General features: G+C 41.8%; 1 protein-coding gene across 1 annotated transcript in view; it reads left to right on the top strand.

Moving 5' to 3' along the window:
- The window catches only part of HSF1 (heat shock transcription factor 1), a gene marked incomplete at its 5' end in the record, with an annotated part of 75539 nt that overhangs the window by 19551 nt on the left and 37808 nt on the right, over positions 1–18180 (top strand). The window contains 3 exons of the mRNA XM_085317783.1: positions 2846–2954; positions 9371–9507; positions 11398–11522. Coding sequence (XP_085173909.1) covers positions 2846–2954; positions 9371–9507; positions 11398–11522 — 371 coding nt within the window. The remainder of the gene's footprint in view (positions 1–2845; positions 2955–9370; positions 9508–11397; positions 11523–18180) is intronic.

Raw genomic sequence — 18180 nt, 5'->3', positions numbered from 1 at the left:
TGAAGACAGGCTTCTAGGCCATCAGATCCAACACTATCAGAAGTGCCGCACTGGTGAACATCTTTCAGAAGTTTATTAGAGATTCATCCTAAAACATACGTATGATTTTAACACTGCAGCACTTAATTGGGACTCTGAACAAGCATTTTTTTCTGATTAGAAATACTCTAATATCCAGACTGTTTATGGCCTGCTTAAACTCATTTTGCTGTAGTCACATCAACTACCCTTCTGGTTAACCAGTTCTTCTCCCTTCTTGGTGCTCACTCCAGTTTACTTACAGACATAAAAAACAGCAGACCAAAACAAAAGAAGCTGAGGAGCAATGTTAAAGTCTCCTCCSGTTAGGTCAGTTCTTCAATCTCCTCATTCACCTAGAACCTCCATTGAACCTGTAAGGATCGCTCYGTAGAGGACTGATCACCATTTCAAAGAAGGTCATAACATTACCTCAAAGGACGGCCCTCGGCCCTCGAACAACAGCCCTCGGTGGCAGGGAAGCGCTCGTTATTATCCATGGTGACCTTTGTTGGCTGCAACGTATTAACAGCTCGCAGTCATTCTGTGAGCATGACATACCCGTAGATCATGCTGGTATGTAGTTCCCAACCAACAAGCTCCCACTTCCTAAGGAATCCTACTTCCTATTTCCTTTCTCCTCAGTTTCTGAACCCARCAGCCAATTCCTGCCAAGTCTGAGGGAAAAAAAAGAGGCCTCAAGGGTACTGAGTTCCAACAAGTTTTATTAAAAACACACTAATGACTAAATAACAGTGACAGATCTAAATCAGTGCTTGCACTGAAAGGCRTATCTGGCTTGGCTTGCTATGCATCACAAGGCACTCGCCTGCCCCGCCACGCGCACTGTGCCCGACACACAGCTACCGCTGCTCAGAGCAGCTGAGCGTATGCTGCTATGAAGTGGTGGAAGAAACGGGCATAAGCTGGAAGGGGGGAGGTCTAAGATATATAAAGAAGTTTACAGGGAAACAAACCTTAATTTAATTGTTTTCAAGTGACAGAATTATTTCTGCCTTTAGGACTAAAATCAACCCTGTATATGCATTACCAAAACTCATCTCGAGTCCTGTGTCCAGTTCTGGGCTCCCCAGCACAAGAGAGACATGGAGCTACTGGAGAGAGTCCAGCGYAGGGCTACGAGGATGCTCAGAGGGCTGGAGCACCKGCCCTACGAGGAACGGCTGCGAGAGCTGGGCCTGTTCAGCCTGGGGAAGAGAAGGCTGAGGGGGGATCTGATCAGTGTGTACAAGTACCTGAAGGGAGGGTGTCAAGGGGACGGGGACAAACTCTTTTCAGTTGTCCCATGTGACAGGACAAGAGGCAATGGGCAGAAATTGAAAGTAAGGCGTACCTGTCTGCAAATCAAAGCTTAGGGATCTTCGGTCTGTTACCCTTAAGTCTCTGCAGAAGACCTTGGTCTCTTCTTAGATTTAATGTTTAACGTTGGAGTAGCTGCCCCCTGTTGCAAAGGTCTTCGTTTGGTCCCTTTTCGAATGGGAACAGGCCTTTGGAGTGCTGCGTGCCTTCCCTATGCGCGTGTGCGTGGTCTCCTCTGCCCCTGCACCGCTGCCTTTGAAGCAGAACCTCTGATTGCTCCGTGGCCACGTAATGACTTGTTGGTATCTTGTCTGGCGCGCTTCTCTCCTGCCAGCCRCATGCGCTGCTGGCGTGCGGGGTGCTGTTAGCGGGAAGGTGGATCACAGAGGGGACTTTGCCCTGAAAGAAAATACGCGTTGCAAAATGCATTTGGAGTTCTTGTGCCGCTTTGCCAGAATGAAAATCCGTTCCTTTGCTGTTCTGCAGATGCTTTTATTGACACTGATTCCTGCTTAGAAAGGTAATGGAAATCATAGCTGGAAAAAATGGCACTACAGACATGAGGGCTAAATGTCTGAAATGTTATCTTAGTGGACTGCTAGTTATTTTTAGCAGTAAGATTCGTATTGGTGATAATTTGTTTTCTAAAATTTGATAACAGGGCTGCCTCCAGGTTTGGGAGGTGCAGGATACTTCCTGGTATCTCCTACCTATTCTTTTTAAATCAACATGAAGAAAAGTTATATCAATGGCAGTGAGAAATAACAACTATAAAGGCATGCCAAACTGTCTGAGATTGGCAGGATACAGAATTGTTTCAATTTCTTTGCGCAGATGTTGAGGTTGAAAGTCAGACTAGCCTGGTTCTCTAAAACTCTTCTCAACTTGGAAGAGTTTTGGCTGTTGCTGTAGATATGAAAACAAGTTAATTGGGACAAGTTGTGGAATTAATACATTTGCAGTTGTGCAAATTGAGGCTTAAGCTTGGTATCCTGCTTAACTTCCTGAGTTTTTTTTTAGTCTCTGGGGAGTTGTGCCTTGCTGATTCTTCCAAATTAGCGGTAACTTAATTACAGCATATAGCATTATCAACTGAYTGTCAGTTCTTGATAACTAACAGATGCATATTCTTCTTCTTAGCCTAAGTAAGGAAATGTAATTTAGCTGCCCTTCAGCTGGGTCACTAAGCTAAGGATTCCTGTGTGGACACCAATCCTGGCTCAGCTGGTGCACAGCGGCATACTGAATTGTGATAACTTGATCAGGAACTGAACTGTGTAGTTTAGGCCACTCTGAACTGTATTCATGGGAGCTTGCATTGGTCAAATGATAACAGCTTCAAACAAAACTACTAAACTACACTTTTAGCTGTAGCTAAGGGACTCTGAGAGATCAGATCTTTACTGCTCTCACTCACGGTAATGTAGAATTTACATTGGTGAAATGAAAGGATGGATGAGCTTCCTTTCTGTTGTGTGATTTGTAATGTTTTGTTTTGTTTTGACAGAGTGGAAACAGCTTTCATGTGTTTGACCAAGGCCAATTTGCCAAGGAGGTGCTTCCAAAGTACTTCAAACATAACAACATGGCCAGCTTTGTACGGCAGCTCAATATGTGTAAGTATCTTTTGGGAAGCTCAAAGTGCAAATTAAAGTTTGCCCTGAAACACAGTTCTATTATTCTTCGTTAAACTTGGGCAAGGGAAATTTCATTTGACTTGGGAGTATTTGCTAGCTTTGCAATCGCTCAGATTTTGGTGGCCAAGCAGTAGTTTTAAGGTTGGCCTCTACTGAAGGGAAGAACAACTTCTAACCAAGCGACTGCCTGCTTCAGAGTCGTACAGACTTCTTTTATCTTGATAGTCCCTGATTATTAGAGCAAGGGTTCTGAATGCTTTCCTTGTGTTCACCTGTCATCGACATACAAGATGACACTCTTTGCTATGTGCACGCTGTGTAATGAAAGAGGAACTCATCTGGCACACTTCCAGTTAGACAGAATGCACCACATATGACAGCTTGTTAATTTTCTTATCACTTTCTTTAAAGGGTGTTGCTGCCAGAATCATTTAAGGCACTGACTGAACTTGTTCTTCTAAACTAGCAGTTATTTTAATTTTCTTTCCATAAAATCATAGTCGAATAGGGCTGGAGGAACATCATGATCATTTGGTCTAATCCTCTGCTTCGAGGCAGTATAAACTATATCTGTATGGTTTTTGATGGCTGTGCATCTAACCTATTTTTTCAAAGCCTCCAATTACAATGTTTCCATAAGTTCCTCAAGAAGTGTTTTAGTGGTAAGGGTAGTGATTCACAAGATTAGATTACTGATGTCTAACCCAAACCTCCCCTGCTACAGTTTCACCCCTTGGCTTCTTTCATGTCTGCTGCAGATGTAGGGAAGAGATTCATTCCTTATCCCTTTACATCAGTCTTTGTGTCTTTGAAGACTTAATACCTCTACTCAGTCTTTTCTTTTTATACTAAACAGCCTGTTCCCCCCCCCCGCCCAATCTTGTAGGTTTTCTACCAGCCTTTGATCATTTGCATTCCCTTTTGAACTGTCTTTTTCTTCCACTCCTTTGCTGGAGTGCAGTGCCCAACATTGGATGTATTTCTGAATAGAATGTCACCTTTGTCATGAAGGTGATACTGCTGTGTATACATCCTGTTGTGGCATTGGCCTTCTTCTCAATAGTATGACATTGGCTTGCCTGTTCAGTCCTCTACAGCCCTCAGTTCCTCTTGTGTTTAGCTACTGACTACTCAATAGTTGTGTTTAGCTACTGACTACTCTTATTTGTCAGCAGTGAATTTTGTTCCATTTGTCAGAATCATTATGAATTGCAGTCCTGTCCTTCAAGATATTTGCAGCTCTTACCAGCTGTGTTTCATCAGCCAGTTTAGTAAACATATACTATTCAATCCTTCATGCCATTAATGAAAATACTAAATAGTACTTGCCCACACTCTTATACTCTATAGTAACTTTTCATAACTGCTTCCTAAATAACATTTTTCTATTGGTTTTCCACATACCAGTTTCATCTCAATGATTTCCATGATTTGAGAATGTTAAGTTTTGAGAACCTTTTTTTGAGAACTTTACTAGTGATAAAGCTTGCTAGCCTGTCATGGAAGAATATTAAATTGATTTAATGAGCTTACCTGACTTTTTTTTTTCTTTTTTTTCCTTCTCTTCGTGCTTATGCACACATGTGCATGTGGAACAAGGCACTTGCTTTTGTATCATTCTCTGAGAAGGATCAAGAGTTCCTGGAGAATTAGGGAATATTCCACTCCACATGACACTTCTGGAAAGGGAGAGGTATGCCTAAACCATCAAAACCTACCAGGGGAACAGGAATATCATAGGGCTAGTGGTCTGTTATCGTTTGACATCCAAACACATACACAGTATAGATTATCTCTGATTTTTCACATTTCTTGCCTTCCCCCCCACCATAGTACAGGAGAAAAAGCTTTTGTCTGGCAGGTAGCAGGGCTCAGCACCTGCCTGCTGCTGGCAGGACAGGCTCCTGCAGCGGCTTTCCTTCCCTGTTTAAGTCCAGTGACCTTTCCAGCTGCACTGCTCGCGTCTGTCCTGTCACCACATCTGACCTGGATTTGGAGGGGATGATATTTCTCTAAAGCACATGGTTACAGGTGTCTTCAGTGCTTCCATATCTTGGAACACTTTGGAGTAGGATCAATCTAAGCATTAGCTTGTAAAATAAGGCAAGGGCTACCTCTCCAGCTTACACCGTTGTAACAAGGGAATAATAAGAAGAAAGTAAGCTGTCTGAGCTGTTCCATCTCACTGTGTACGTAATGTTAAAAGGTCAGGGAAGGGCAAGGGGAGTAACATTCATCTGGGTGTCAGCTCCTCCTTTCAATAGCAGGGGTAAAAGAACAGGAACAGAATTAGATGAGAACAGACAAAGGCACGTCTGAGTGATAAGGTTTTCCTTTGGGGGCAGTGGAGGGGAAGGCATGTAATAAATCTCCAAGATCAAGTTAAAAGACAGGAGTAAAACTTCTTTCTAACAGCAGCTTTCCTGAGCAGTTCAGTATTTCTGGAGAAAACACATTATGATCAGAAGCTTGAACTGAGATCTTTTGGAAGACCTCAAATGTCTGGTTCATCCAAACAAAATTCCTGCTTTTATCCAAACTTTTGGATGTTTCTTGTATGTTCTCTTATACTATCATGGTTGCATGATGCAGTATTGTGATGATGCAAAGCTAGACTTTGTGTATGGCCAGCAGCAGAAAAGTTGCTTACTGGAGTTTCTTGCACTAGAAAATGAATAAATGTTAACTTCTGTTTTCAGATGTTAACTTTTTTCCTCTATGCTTAGGATAGATGTTAAAATGCAGATTATTCTTTTCACTGTGTGTTACAGAGGCCTAAATTTACTTCAGTGATGTAAGGGACTTCTTAGCTCATAATTGGCAGTTTGAGGATTTCAATTTATTTTGTAGTTGAGTGATACTAAGGCATGTGTGTGTCCAATGTTAAAAGTAAATTCAGAATTTGTCCCCACGCGGTTTGTCCTGTTTGCCTGAAGAACAGAGATTGCTAAAGGAAAAAGTACTGAAATGGAACCTGATTGTCTACATTTGGTTTTTTGGGATTTCCTTCACTTCTGGTACAGCAGTGTACTTACTGCTGCAGTTTTCTTAAATAACTGTGTATTTAGTATAATTGTATATTTTTATGTTGTCTGTTCAGAATTAAATTTGAAGTTAATTATCCTGGTTGGATGACTAACCTAGTCAGATGTAGTTCACAATAACATGAGGAGTGCCTCTGAGCCAGCACTCAGCCTGTAAATCCAGTTACGCTATTCCTATGCAACACTAGAGTAAGGGTTATGAAATTCTCCAGAACTAGTGTTTTATGGGATGTGCTGAGGCTTGGTGATCTTTCTTGATGCACTACAGGCAAAAAATGCAATCTACTGTGACCCCAGTCACAGTACGTGACACTACTCCTCTCTTCTGTTCTCGTTGCTGTACTAGCAAATTGAATCTGGTGTTGGTGTTACAGATGGGGTGCTTTCACTATAGGATTGAGGGACTGTTGGAAATTTGAAAATTACTTTTTGCTGTTCTGACTGAATATTTTAGTGTTTCTGTGTTACTAATTCCATGTCCTCTACTGACCAAGCAATATTCTCTTTCTCTCCCACCTCTGATTTTCCAAACTTAAACTGCTTAATCTTCCTCTTGCTCTGAGACATGCAAGGAAATCGAGAAGTGACTGACTGTGTAAATGCTTCAAGATTGATCGATGTATTTGTAACTGCTCTTTCCTGCCAACGAGCAGGAATATGCTGGGATTATCTCAGAGACGTTGCTTCATGACAGTCTGCTCAGCTTCCTCTTGGTGCACACATATCCATATTTACATTTTGGCTGCAAGTTCTTGTGATAGGCAGCAACATAAAGGATGCCTTTCATACACCTCTCACGTGGAGGTTATATCAGGGATTAGCTTTAATGCTCCAGATGTGGGCTTGAGAGAGCATTCCAATGTTATTAGAAAGGATGACATTTTCATTACCTTTCAACACTGGTTCTTTGAATAGCTGTGGGGCACATTCTGTGGTTCATGACCAGGGCCTTTAGTTTTTAAGGATCACTTGAATAACTGAAAACTGGCTAATATCACTAAAATAATGTGAAATTTCTCTGAAACACTTACTTTCTGCAAGTGCAGGAAGACTTTTCTTTTTCTTTCTTTCTTTCTTTTTTCTTTTTTTTCCAACCACAGCTGTGGTCTGACAAACTTAAGTAACACTCCTGATTTATCCTACTGGTTTACAGAATTGCTGAACCCCCAAAATTCTTTGATGCACTGCACACAGTTCTTGAGTGGCTTTTCGGTGTTTTAAGTACATTTGAAGATTTGGGTGCATAACTTCTGCCTGAATTGCTCAGAAAGCACTTCTCAGCRTGTCATTCCTCTCCCTTCCCTGCAGAGCAGAGCTACGCTGTCCCCGTCGCAGCAGAAGGCCGTGTTCCTACATGCAAAACAAAAGTGAYGCTTGGCACGGTAGCTGTAAAGAGCCGTGTGGAGCCAGGATGTTCTTAATCATGGACTCCGTCCGTATTACACATAATAAAGGGAGAAAACTGATCTGGATTTATATTTCTTAAGAGGGAATAGACAATCAAAAAACAGTTTTGGCTTTAGTGAGTAGGTTGTTAACTTGAACATCTGCTTCAAGACTACTAAGCCTCTTTGTAGAGAACTATGGGGAAAATCAGTTCTGCCGCAGTAGCGCTGTACAGCTGCCTTGGGAGGACATTTCTGGAGGGCAGCTTGCTGTCGCTGTCCCAAGCCCCCAGCGCAGGCGATTCTCTGCGATGGTGCTGGGCCTGCTGCACAGAAACCGGGCGAGTTGTTTAGCCTTAGGCTGAAAGCGCGTGTCTGTTTAAACAGAATCTGGCAGTCAGGTCGGGCAGTTTGGGCTGTGGCAAGAAGCGTATCAGTTGTCAGCACCCTTAAATTCTAATCCTACTACTACTGTCTTGCTCTGAGACKTCGGAAGTCACTTATGTTCTGTGTCTTGGTGTCCCCTTTAAGAAAGTTTTAAAAAATTTGTCCTTATTTTCAAATTTAAGGATTAGGGTTCCTACAGTGCCTGGAGTGTGCAAAGCTACAGCAGTCTGCATGATGGACTTGCAGGGTCAGGCGGCCTGCGCTGTTGCGAGAAGAAAGCACTGACGCACTGAAATGGAGAAGTCAGGGTCTGTGGAGGTGGCGTTCAGGTTCCAGTTCCATCACAGCCTCTCTGCTTGCCTTCCGGCTGCCCGGGTCCTCCAGCTGGGGAGCGGGAGTGTTTCCATGCCTCACAGTGAGCCAAAGAGGTGTTCGGAAGTTGAAACGAACACTAGGATAAACAAAATTGGAGGAAGGCTTATTTACTACTGTGGACAGTTATCACTATTGTGTTACAAAAACTGAGCTTTGGAAGTGCCATCTCTTTTCATAAAATATGAAGCAAATTTCTGACTGCTTATTTTGAATAGCACAATAGCAGACTGGATGAGTATTGGATGAATTGAAGTTCTGGTAGTTACTTTCTTACTTAAGTTCAATTAAATGCAGTCATAGTCATCTGTTATGYGCTGATAAACACTTCTAGAGTTTTGTCTCAAAAGTACTCCTGTTTTTATTAGTATGTGAGATTATAGGCCGGTTCTTTATCTGCAGTTCTTTATCTACATCATGTATATTGCTGAGCACATTGCTCTTAGAAGCAATTTTATTCCCTGAATAAATAAAACAGCTTGTCTGGGATCATGTGAAGTGTTTGCTAAATGACTGAGTCTCTTTGGTGGCACTCTTGGAAAAAAAAAAAGTTATAAAAAAAAAGAAATAAATCTTTCCTTATCCTGTGTTGTACTGAAAAGGTACTGTTTACTCTCCAGACATCACATAACAGTAAAGTTTCTGATGAATGAGAGACTTCTACTGGAAAATAGCAAGGTTAGTTTGAGGCTTATGTGTTTGTTCCAGTAATTTCAGCCTTTCTTCTTGCTGACCTGTGCTATCAGCCAAATATACAAAAGTTAGTCTTGCAAGAGCTGCAAAAGGTGTTCTGCAAAGTGATTTGAGGATGCGGGAAAAACAGCTCTCACTCTTTTCAAATATCTTTTTTTCCCGGACTGTTGCTTAAGGCAGGTAGCTGAATGATCTCTGTCAGTTCTTCCAGAAAGAAACAGAGGAAAGGGAAGGATATGACGACTGGAGGACACGTACCACTTACTGTTCAAACCATATGAAGAGGAATAGCACAGGCCTGTGTTGGACTGTCTGTCAACTTAAAGAAGGGTTTTTCATTCCATATACCATTTTCAGGATGAGATTTGTTAAAAAGGTGGTATCACACTGAGAGAGAACTGTGTCTTTAAGCAAAAYTTAAGCAAACAAGAATAATTTGTGCTTGCTTTTACTTTCTCAAGTTCATGTTTAGCCTGCTAAATTCTTCTCCAATTATCTACCATTTGACTTTCAGATGGCTTTCGAAAGGTTGTCCACATTGAGCAGGGAGGATTGGTGAAGCCAGAGAAAGATGATACTGAATTCCAGCACCCATACTTCATCCGAGGCCAGGAACATCTCCTGGAGAATATCAAGAGGAAAGTAACCAGCGTAAGTTTATGCAACAGATATTTCAGGATGAACTCTAGGTAAACACTTTAAAAAGAGAGGATTCATCAGAAAAGCATCAGTGTGCTCTAAGGGTTGATGGTTGCTGGCATCACGGTTCTTGTTTTCTGCCAGTGGCTCTTCTTGCTGGCTCTACCTTCTCACCCAGGTACAAGCTGCAGTGGCATCCCGCTAACCAGCTGGCTTCAGATTCTCACTGCCAGTCCTTTTTGTTAGTGTTTTTCTCTCAGTGTTTCCAACGTTAGATTCACTGTGGTACTGCTTGAGACTTCCATACTTTCGTACACCCGCAAAGGAATAGAACTGGCATTCTGGCCTCTCAAACCAGTTTGTTTGTGAAAGTCAGTAAACAAGAGCTACTTTCGTCTTAAAGTTGTCCTTTTTTACTGGATCAGTAGCATCTGTCTGGGTTTGACTTGATAGAGGAGAGTGTGCTGTGTCTTCTGGAAGGACTGAAAAGCAATTGTATCTTTCAGTAAGAGGGGCACAGGGAGAGTGATCACTGGTTGTGCTGCAGTCTTTACTTAAATAATTAATGAAAAATATGTACATATCCAGAGATGTGAAGATATGTTAGCTGTGGCAGTGGGAGGCAGAAGAGAAAGGTTAATGTACTTGAAATGTTTTAAATGTGTTAGTCTCTTATGTATCCCAAATCTAAACTTAAGCTTTTTCCCTTTAAATTTATGGATATGCTTTACAACTGCCCTCATTTCTTGACGTACAGAATTGCAGTCCATATTCTGAAGAAAAGATACAGCAACAGTGATATCAGGAGKCCCAAAAATGATTATAAACTTTTAGGGCTAACTTATTAGTCCTGAAATGCAAGTTGGAGAAACATGTTTGTCAGTTATTTCAAAATATGAATCAAAGCAATGTGTASAGAACAACTCACTTTTGTCTGTCCCAGGATGTTCTCAGATAACTGTAAGTGCCATTTGCACTGAGGCATTTAGTTCCACTAGGCATTTGCACAGGGGGCAAATGAATTAGAAGGATATAAAGTAGATATCTTAAAGATATATGACCTGCTGGCAAGTAAAGTGGAGTGAAGCTGCTATCAGATAGGTGAGATGTATTAACCCCTATAATAATTGGCAGATTCATAGAGTTCTCACATGGTATAGCTCTTGTGAAACATGCTTAGGTGTCATTTCTCATGAGTATTTTATCAGAAAAATAAAATCATCTGCTCAGAATCTTCTCCTCAGCTGCTTTAGCACTTGCAGTGGAAATGATGAGAATGTCTAACGTCTGGCTGCTGCTCAGGAATTTCTGGAAGAGGCTTACTGTTCTACCTGCCGGCCTCTGCCTGAGCAAGTCTTGTTTCTGTGCTGCAGTGAGCTCATCTACCCTTTTTCTCCTGTTTTCTTTCTCAGACCGGCTAATGTCTATTCTTAATTGCTGAGGCCAATATTCAGTTCACTGCATGCAGCAGAGACTTTTGAAAGTGTTTGAAAAGAACGTTTGTTCCCTGTCTGCAGCATAAATATGCTCTCAGGTCTTTGTGGATGCTAAGTTTTAGGCTTAGRTTTGTCATTCTTACACACAGGTAGGTCTTGGTCTGGTGCCTGTCTAAAGGTTAGTACTAGGCACACAGCTCTTGGGCAGGTGTTCAGTTTTACTTGAACATTGTATTTCTGATCAAACAAAAATTAAGGGCTGCAGCAGAATTTAGAAATAGCAATATGCTCGTGGAAAGCCTATRTTATAGATGACTGGTTTTAGTTCCTTGATACTTGGAATCAGGTGTGAATGTGGCAGTTGATCCAGAGAAGATGGATGGATTATTTGTGATATCAACTTKGATACTTAAATAACCATTTTGTAGGAAGAAAACATCACTGACTTCTTCCTTTCTGTCTCCAGGTATCCAGTATAAAGAATGAGGATATAAAGGTTCGTCAAGACAATGTAACCAAGTTACTGACTGACATCCAGGTGATGAAAGGAAAGCAGGAGAGCATGGACTCCAAGCTGATAGCCATGAAGCAGTATGTATGTGGGGAGGGGATGGCAGAAAACGCAGGAGAGTGTGCTCAGTTTGATTTCTTTCTTGAACACTGTTTTTAGGACCTCATGTGAGAGAAGGCTAGCTGCTACTGCTTGCTCTCTGTTCCTAGCAGCCAGTTATCTCAGGAGTATAATCTGGCTTTTAAGAGGCTTTCTGCTCTAGGGAAAGAAGAGGGTGGTGGAGGGACCTTTGGAACGCCTTAAAACTTATTAAAGACCTGATGTCACGGTGGCTAGACTTGCAATCCCAAACACAGTGTAAAACTGTTTCTTTGGAATCCGGCTGTGCTTTGAGATAGCAGTTGGAATGGTTGTGAAGACTTCAGAAACCTGCTTCCCTGCTGTGGGGGTAATGATCTGAAATTTCAAACTATGGTGCTAAATTTTTTTCTTTATGATTTTTTTTTCTCCAACAGAACATATCTATTCTGTCCTTGTCTTATGCTACACCAGGGTATTCAAGCCATTTTGGGTAATGTCTGCTATCCTTCTGTCCTAATATTTTCTTCCTCCAGACATTTGACTTCTTACCTGCACCCAATTAAATTCTCACTGGATACTGCTCACTCAGCATTTGCTGTTGGGTTGGGAGGCAGTACAGGTGGTCTTTAATCCCACTAGTACTGCCTTACCTTTTGAGATGATCAGGGCACTGTTGCTGAACCTTCTTTGACTAAATCTGCCCTTTTTCCCATGCTGGTCATACAGAAGAGTTTAGTAACATCACTTGTGCATGTCACCTAATCAGAATCCTTAAGCAGTGCTGCAGGAACTGGCTGCCCTCCCAGATGGTAGGATTTGCGTATAATCTGCCAGTTGTAAGACTTGCACTGAGACTCTTAAAGTGGCCTTTAAGTTCAGACAACTGTCAAAGCCAACAAACGTGGGGAAATTGGTATTTGATTCCTGTAGGCTCCCCTGTAAATCATGCTTTAAAGCTTTTTTCCTGTTTACCTGTCCGCAAAATAGAGTGAGTGATACTTCAGTGAGTTTATTTTATGTCCAGCTTCTTCATCTCTGCTGTTGTTTCTAAGGAATCTGGTTCTGGGTCTTACGGAAAACGGAGCAAGCAGCTCTAGCCCTCCATTCTTGCTGATTAAAACAGGAAGGCAGGGTGGGGGATCGGAAAGGGACAGTTGCACAGTGGGAAAATGTTTCTTCCACGCTGTGTTCCAAAGTCTCCCTTGTCTTGGGTTTCATTACTATATCTTGTGCTTGCAGATCACTTCTCTAGCACCTCTGGTGTTCATGGGAGGGGAGAGAACCTGCTTCGTCTCCAAGGTCATTCTAGATGATTCTCTTCATCTTCTATTTGCCCCAGGTATGAGCACCCAGCCTTGTATCTAGGCTGTGCTTCTCTTCAGGCAAGGGGAGAAAGAAAAGTAGATTGTCCTCCTAACCTATTGGTAAATGGTGTCAGGTAAAAGATTTGTGCACCATTATCAATATTTCAGTTTCTTGTGTCTATAAACAGCAGAGATGACTGCTTTTTTCCCTTCAAGCAAGCAAAGTGACTTGCCTAGCATGGTTTTGAATGGAAACCCCATATGCAGTCAACCTTGAATTACCAAAAAACCTACCTTAATACAGAATATTCAACAAAGCTTGTAGCCAGCTGCATCTCTTTCCTAAAACAAACAAAAAGACCACTTCAGTTSTCGTCCAGAAATGCACAAGTTATTTCAGATGACTAGTCAGCAGTAGACCTACTGTTAAATCTACAGCAGGATAAATCTATGTGTCCCCAGATTGGAAGCTAATTTTTTTTTAACTTTAGGGGAAAAGCAATCAGCTACCTAAAACAATTAGCAAATGCAATCAACTACCTAAAACCTAGAACAATTGCCTCTCACTGTGATACATCTTGTCTTTTGGCAGTTCTAGTCTCAGCCGTTATCACTCCAAGCAAGTGTGGGAGGCTTCTACTTTTGCATGTTTGCATTCTGGTCATTGCAGGAAGAATAAGCAACATCAAGAGCCATCTTCAAACCCAGCTGCTAGTCTTGCACTCCCAGCACATGATGCTCATCTAAATTTCAGTGACTGTGCAGTCCCATGGCATGTTTTGAGATGAGATGTCTGGGCTTGTACCCCTGTATTAAGGATGAGAGCATTCACAAATGTGTTACAGGTCTCTGTAGGCTGCATTCTGGCTGCTCCATTGGCTCTTGMTAAATCAGATATTACCATTATTAAATATAAATGGTCAGTAAACCACTAGGTGGAGTGCGTACAGCAGTACTTTGAGCTCTGCTAATAACGAAGAACTGACATCTCTCGAAGCAGCAGAATTTCCCTTTCCCCATACAGGATGATAATCATTGACCAATTAATAAAAAGTGTTTTGCACTTTTTTGAAAGCTTATAGGTAAATAGGCTTCTGTAAGATGATCAAAATAAAATACTTGCTGTGAACCGAGTGGATTGTGCAAATCTATTAGCAGCTCTTCATCTTTAGACTGATACCTGGAATAAATGCAGTACCAGTTGAGCCAGCCTCGCAGCCCTCTGCCCTGGAGAAGGGAGGTTGCTGTTAACTGAGCACATGCTCCTGCCCCTTAGCTCACCTTGCTTCTGGGGCTTTGCCCCCATAACTGTGTTGGTTACTAGCACAGCAGAAAACTAATACARCAAACAACTTCCAGCCTGGCTGAATAGGTTCAGTAACAGGTCTGACAAACAACACAGGAGAAGGGCAAACGGGACCACCAGTCTTTTGCAGTGGCAAGCKGTCGGGCTTAGCTGCGTTGTGTAACTTCCTCCGAGGCATGTGCTATGCAGACTCCGGGTTAGGACATCCAGCTGCAAGCTGTTTGTAGCTTGTAATAGCATAATAACCTTTTGTTGGTTTTAATATACTCCATTCTTCCTGGCTACTTCTCCATCCTTCATGGCCATTAGTAACTATTTTTTCCAGTCTTCCGCAGGTTATCCATATCTCTCAATAAACATAGCTTTCGGGTCTGCATTTCATTATCATTAATTCTTCCCATCTCCATCATTAGTACCTGATCCCTCTACTTGGATTGTTGTTCCTTTTCTGGAAGGCAGAAAATGCAAGTCATCTTTTATCTCTTCCTTTTCGCAGTAACTTTAGGCTAAAAATTCCTTTCTTGCTTCTTGAACAATAACATCCAATCCACTTAAGATTAAACTTTCTATTAATGGACTGTAGCAAGTTTCAAAGCATCAACTGTTTCTTAYCTTCAAATCATTGTCACTTATTTTTTTGATGAGTTTTTAACTGTGTTCTGCTTTACATCATGTTGCATTTCTGCAATAGGATTTTTGCAGGTTATTCTCTTTCCCCTTTACCACACCAATGTCAATGGTCAGCTTTCTCTGGCATCCATTTAGCTACCATCATTTCTTAGATGAAATGATACACGTTAAGGCCTTTCAGCTTGTTCCTCTTGTGCTCTTTCTCCTTGCTGAATTGCTACAGTCAGCAGCAGCCTGAGTCGTATTGGAATCGTGCCTTAACTGTACCACAAAGTGAGCAGAGCGCTTTCTTGCAAATTGTGTGTGAACAGTGACTTTTAATCCTCTATGACGGAGGTTTGAAATAGGCTAATGGCTCATACAGAAGCCGTTTGTATCCATGTAAGATGGAAGAGACTTTGCTCATGATGCAGAACGTTCAGACAGGCCTGTTGCCTCCTTAGCCATTAATGCAGACTGCTTTCTGACTGCCTCCGTAGTGACACTGCTATGTGCAGGAATTGGAAACAGCCTGGCTACAGGCTTGTTCATTCTTGGTAAGGTTCAGGCTCCTCTGGAGGACTGTTGGGACTGTCTACTTCAGAAAATAAAACAGCAAAGATGACTTTTGTGCTGTTTTGCTGTGTTCTGAGATGTRTAAGGAAGCCATGAATTAGTAAGGAGGAGACCAGTTGTCAAGAAAGACTGCTGCATGGTTGATCTTTGAAGGAGTTTAATAAAGGCAACCTCCTAAAGTTTCCTTACAGAAATACATGGCACTTCAGATTTCCTCGCACTGTTCTTAAAGGTCCTAACTTCYAGAAATGTTTACCAAAAGTTCAAGCGCTAGAGTGGGTTAACTAAAGTTCTTTGTGTGGAATGAACTTCAGTTAAATACCTGAATTTCTTCATTTATGAGTTTGAAGCAGGTTAGTTTTGCTGCAGAAATAGTTTTTTTTGGGGGGAGGGGGCACATGTAAAAATACTAAGAATGAAGAATGGTAATTTTCTGAAAATGARCTTGCAGTGAGACCAAAAGATCCTACATTCATTCACATTTGATAGTAATGATTATGCTTACAGGACCTCAGTTAACTCAGCTTTGTGAGAGATACTGGTCTGACCACAACCAGATGAATTTGTCTAGTTCTTGTGTCAGTAGCATGAGAACTGAAATACTGAGCAAACTTCAGAGACAGGAATGATTAGTGTTAAAAAATATGCTGAGTATTGAGGGGCTAAAGGAGCTCATCTGTCTTTACTGAAAAGGGTTGCAGAATGTTGGTGTGCCACCTCTGGATGCAAGTCCAGGCTGAGGAACTTTAGTTTTGAGTATTTTTCATGCRGCAACAAAGGTGAAGCTCAGTAAAAATAGCCCTGAAATAAGGTCTGTTCTCTTAAGTGAAAAAAAGTATTTGAATAATACATGGARTATTGTGGTTGATTTCTTCACCACTGAAAATGTGAATTTAAGATTCTCTATTTCAGCCACAGCTATTGGACTTGAAGCAGAAATGAACTTTCGTAAGTCCTATGGTCTGTGCTTTACAGACCAGATGATCATAGTGGTTTGATGGGTTTTTTTTTTTTTTTTTTGTTTGTTTTTTCCTTCCTCTTGGCTTGAAGGTCTGATGCTATAAGGTATGCTCTGGAATGATTTAAGTGTCTGCTGCCTTGCTAGCATTCCTCTTCTCCTTCCCCATCGCAGATAGGCCTGTTCCCTATTTTACAGATTTTGAACAATCCAACTCCAAGATTTTTCTCCCTTGAATGGAGTATTAGTGTGTTGGTAGGCCCTGCATGAGATGACTGTAGACATGACTTTCTGTTCTTCATGTTGAATTCTGACCTGACTAGACTTGCTGCTTAATGTTGCAGGAGACTTGTCCTTTAGCAGTAGCCTAAGAGTCACTTTGGTCAAAGTCTGATGGCTTCAGAGCTGAGACACCAGGGGAACCAGAGTGTTGTTCCCGTTAAACAGGTGGACAGGTAGTAGCTGAATGAGGACCAGAGCTGGGTCTAAAGTCAAGCTTTTTTCTTCATCAGCTCATGCTGCTCAATTGTATCCCTGTAACCAAGAGCTCTGATGTCTGATYGAGGCTGAAGGCAGGAGTATTCAGTTTGCCCCATGCATCCAGTGAGGTGTTTCTGTGTGACTATTCCAGGAAATTACAGCTGTTTCCTATTACTCATAACAGTGCCAGTGGCCTGCAAAGGGATATGGGTGCCAGAAGCATAAAGCTATTTCTTAATGCCTGAAATACTCTTCCTATTTTTTTTTCTGTCTAAAGGTGTGTTTTGAGTTTTGGAGGGGYGGGGGTTTCCCCCTTAGCTAAATACCCCAGGTGTCATTTTTATTAAGCTGCTTTGTTGTCATAAAAGAGTTTATGGTCACAACTTGTATTCTGTTGAAGATTTTTGTAGCCTATTGAAAGCRCACATGGGCTGAAGCCAGTAGAGGGAAAACTGGGGGTTTTGAGTTGGATATCATCCTTGGTAAAATACAATATAATCCTTGTTGTAACTGTCTTTTTATTGCACAGCTGTGAACAGACCTTCTCAAGTCTTCTCATATAGACTAACTAAGCTGAAAGTCTGCCTGAAAGACTAAGGAATACAATTAAGCACATCTCCACTGGCGTATAATAGTGCTCATGTGAGGATACCTTGCTGCTAGTCTTTAGCATTGGCAGCAAATGATGGGAAGTGGATGTGCTGAACTTTAGGTGTCAAAATATTTGTCTTTCCTTGTCAGCAGCTCCCTAAACAGGACCGGGTAGCACTCCCACGTGGCTGAGGTTTTGAGTAAGGACATCGCATCCCTGCAGTACAGGGGGTTCTTGCTTGTTTAGGTTTTTTTAACTGCTATGCTCTTAGTTTGACACAAGCATTTTTTTTTTTGTTCCTGTTCTGGAAAACAGAACTTGTCATCTTCCATGGCCTTTTTGGGCCTGTGGAGATTAAAAAATAAAATAAAATAAAATAAAAAACCAAAAAGGTGAGCAAGATGCATGTGAAACAAATGTCTGAAGTGGCAGTGAGCTTTTGGGAAGATTGTAATACTCTGGTAGCCTCCTGCCTTTCTGGCTTCTGGAGTTGTGGGTTGTGTTGCCTCAAGATTTCCTTGTCCTCCTAGTTACCTCAGGGAGAAGGATATACAAAAAGAGCAGATCTCATTCTGGGGACCGTAAAGCCTGAGGCTCCCTCGCCTCTTGCTTCGAGGAACAAGGAGTCCCTTTTCGTTCTGGCACGAGCACTGCAGCAGAGCTCTCATCCGCGCTAGCTAGCTGCAGAGCTGCCTGGAATTCAGGCTGCAGGTGCGTCGCTGTAGTTATAGGTGTGCTCCTCTCTCATTCTCAGCTGCTTTTTTCAGGTAGTTAGCCCTCTGAAAATGGCCCTTTTGGCTGGTGTGGTGTGTTTTTTTTTTTTTTTTTTTTT

Source organism: Rhea americana, unplaced genomic scaffold (genome assembly GCF_003343005.1).
Source record: "Rhea americana isolate MKP2758 unplaced genomic scaffold, rheAme1 scaffold_505, whole genome shotgun sequence".
NCBI classification, from domain to species: Eukaryota; Metazoa; Chordata; class Aves; order Rheiformes; family Rheidae; genus Rhea; species Rhea americana.
This window is presented reverse-complemented; position numbering and strand designations above follow the sequence as displayed.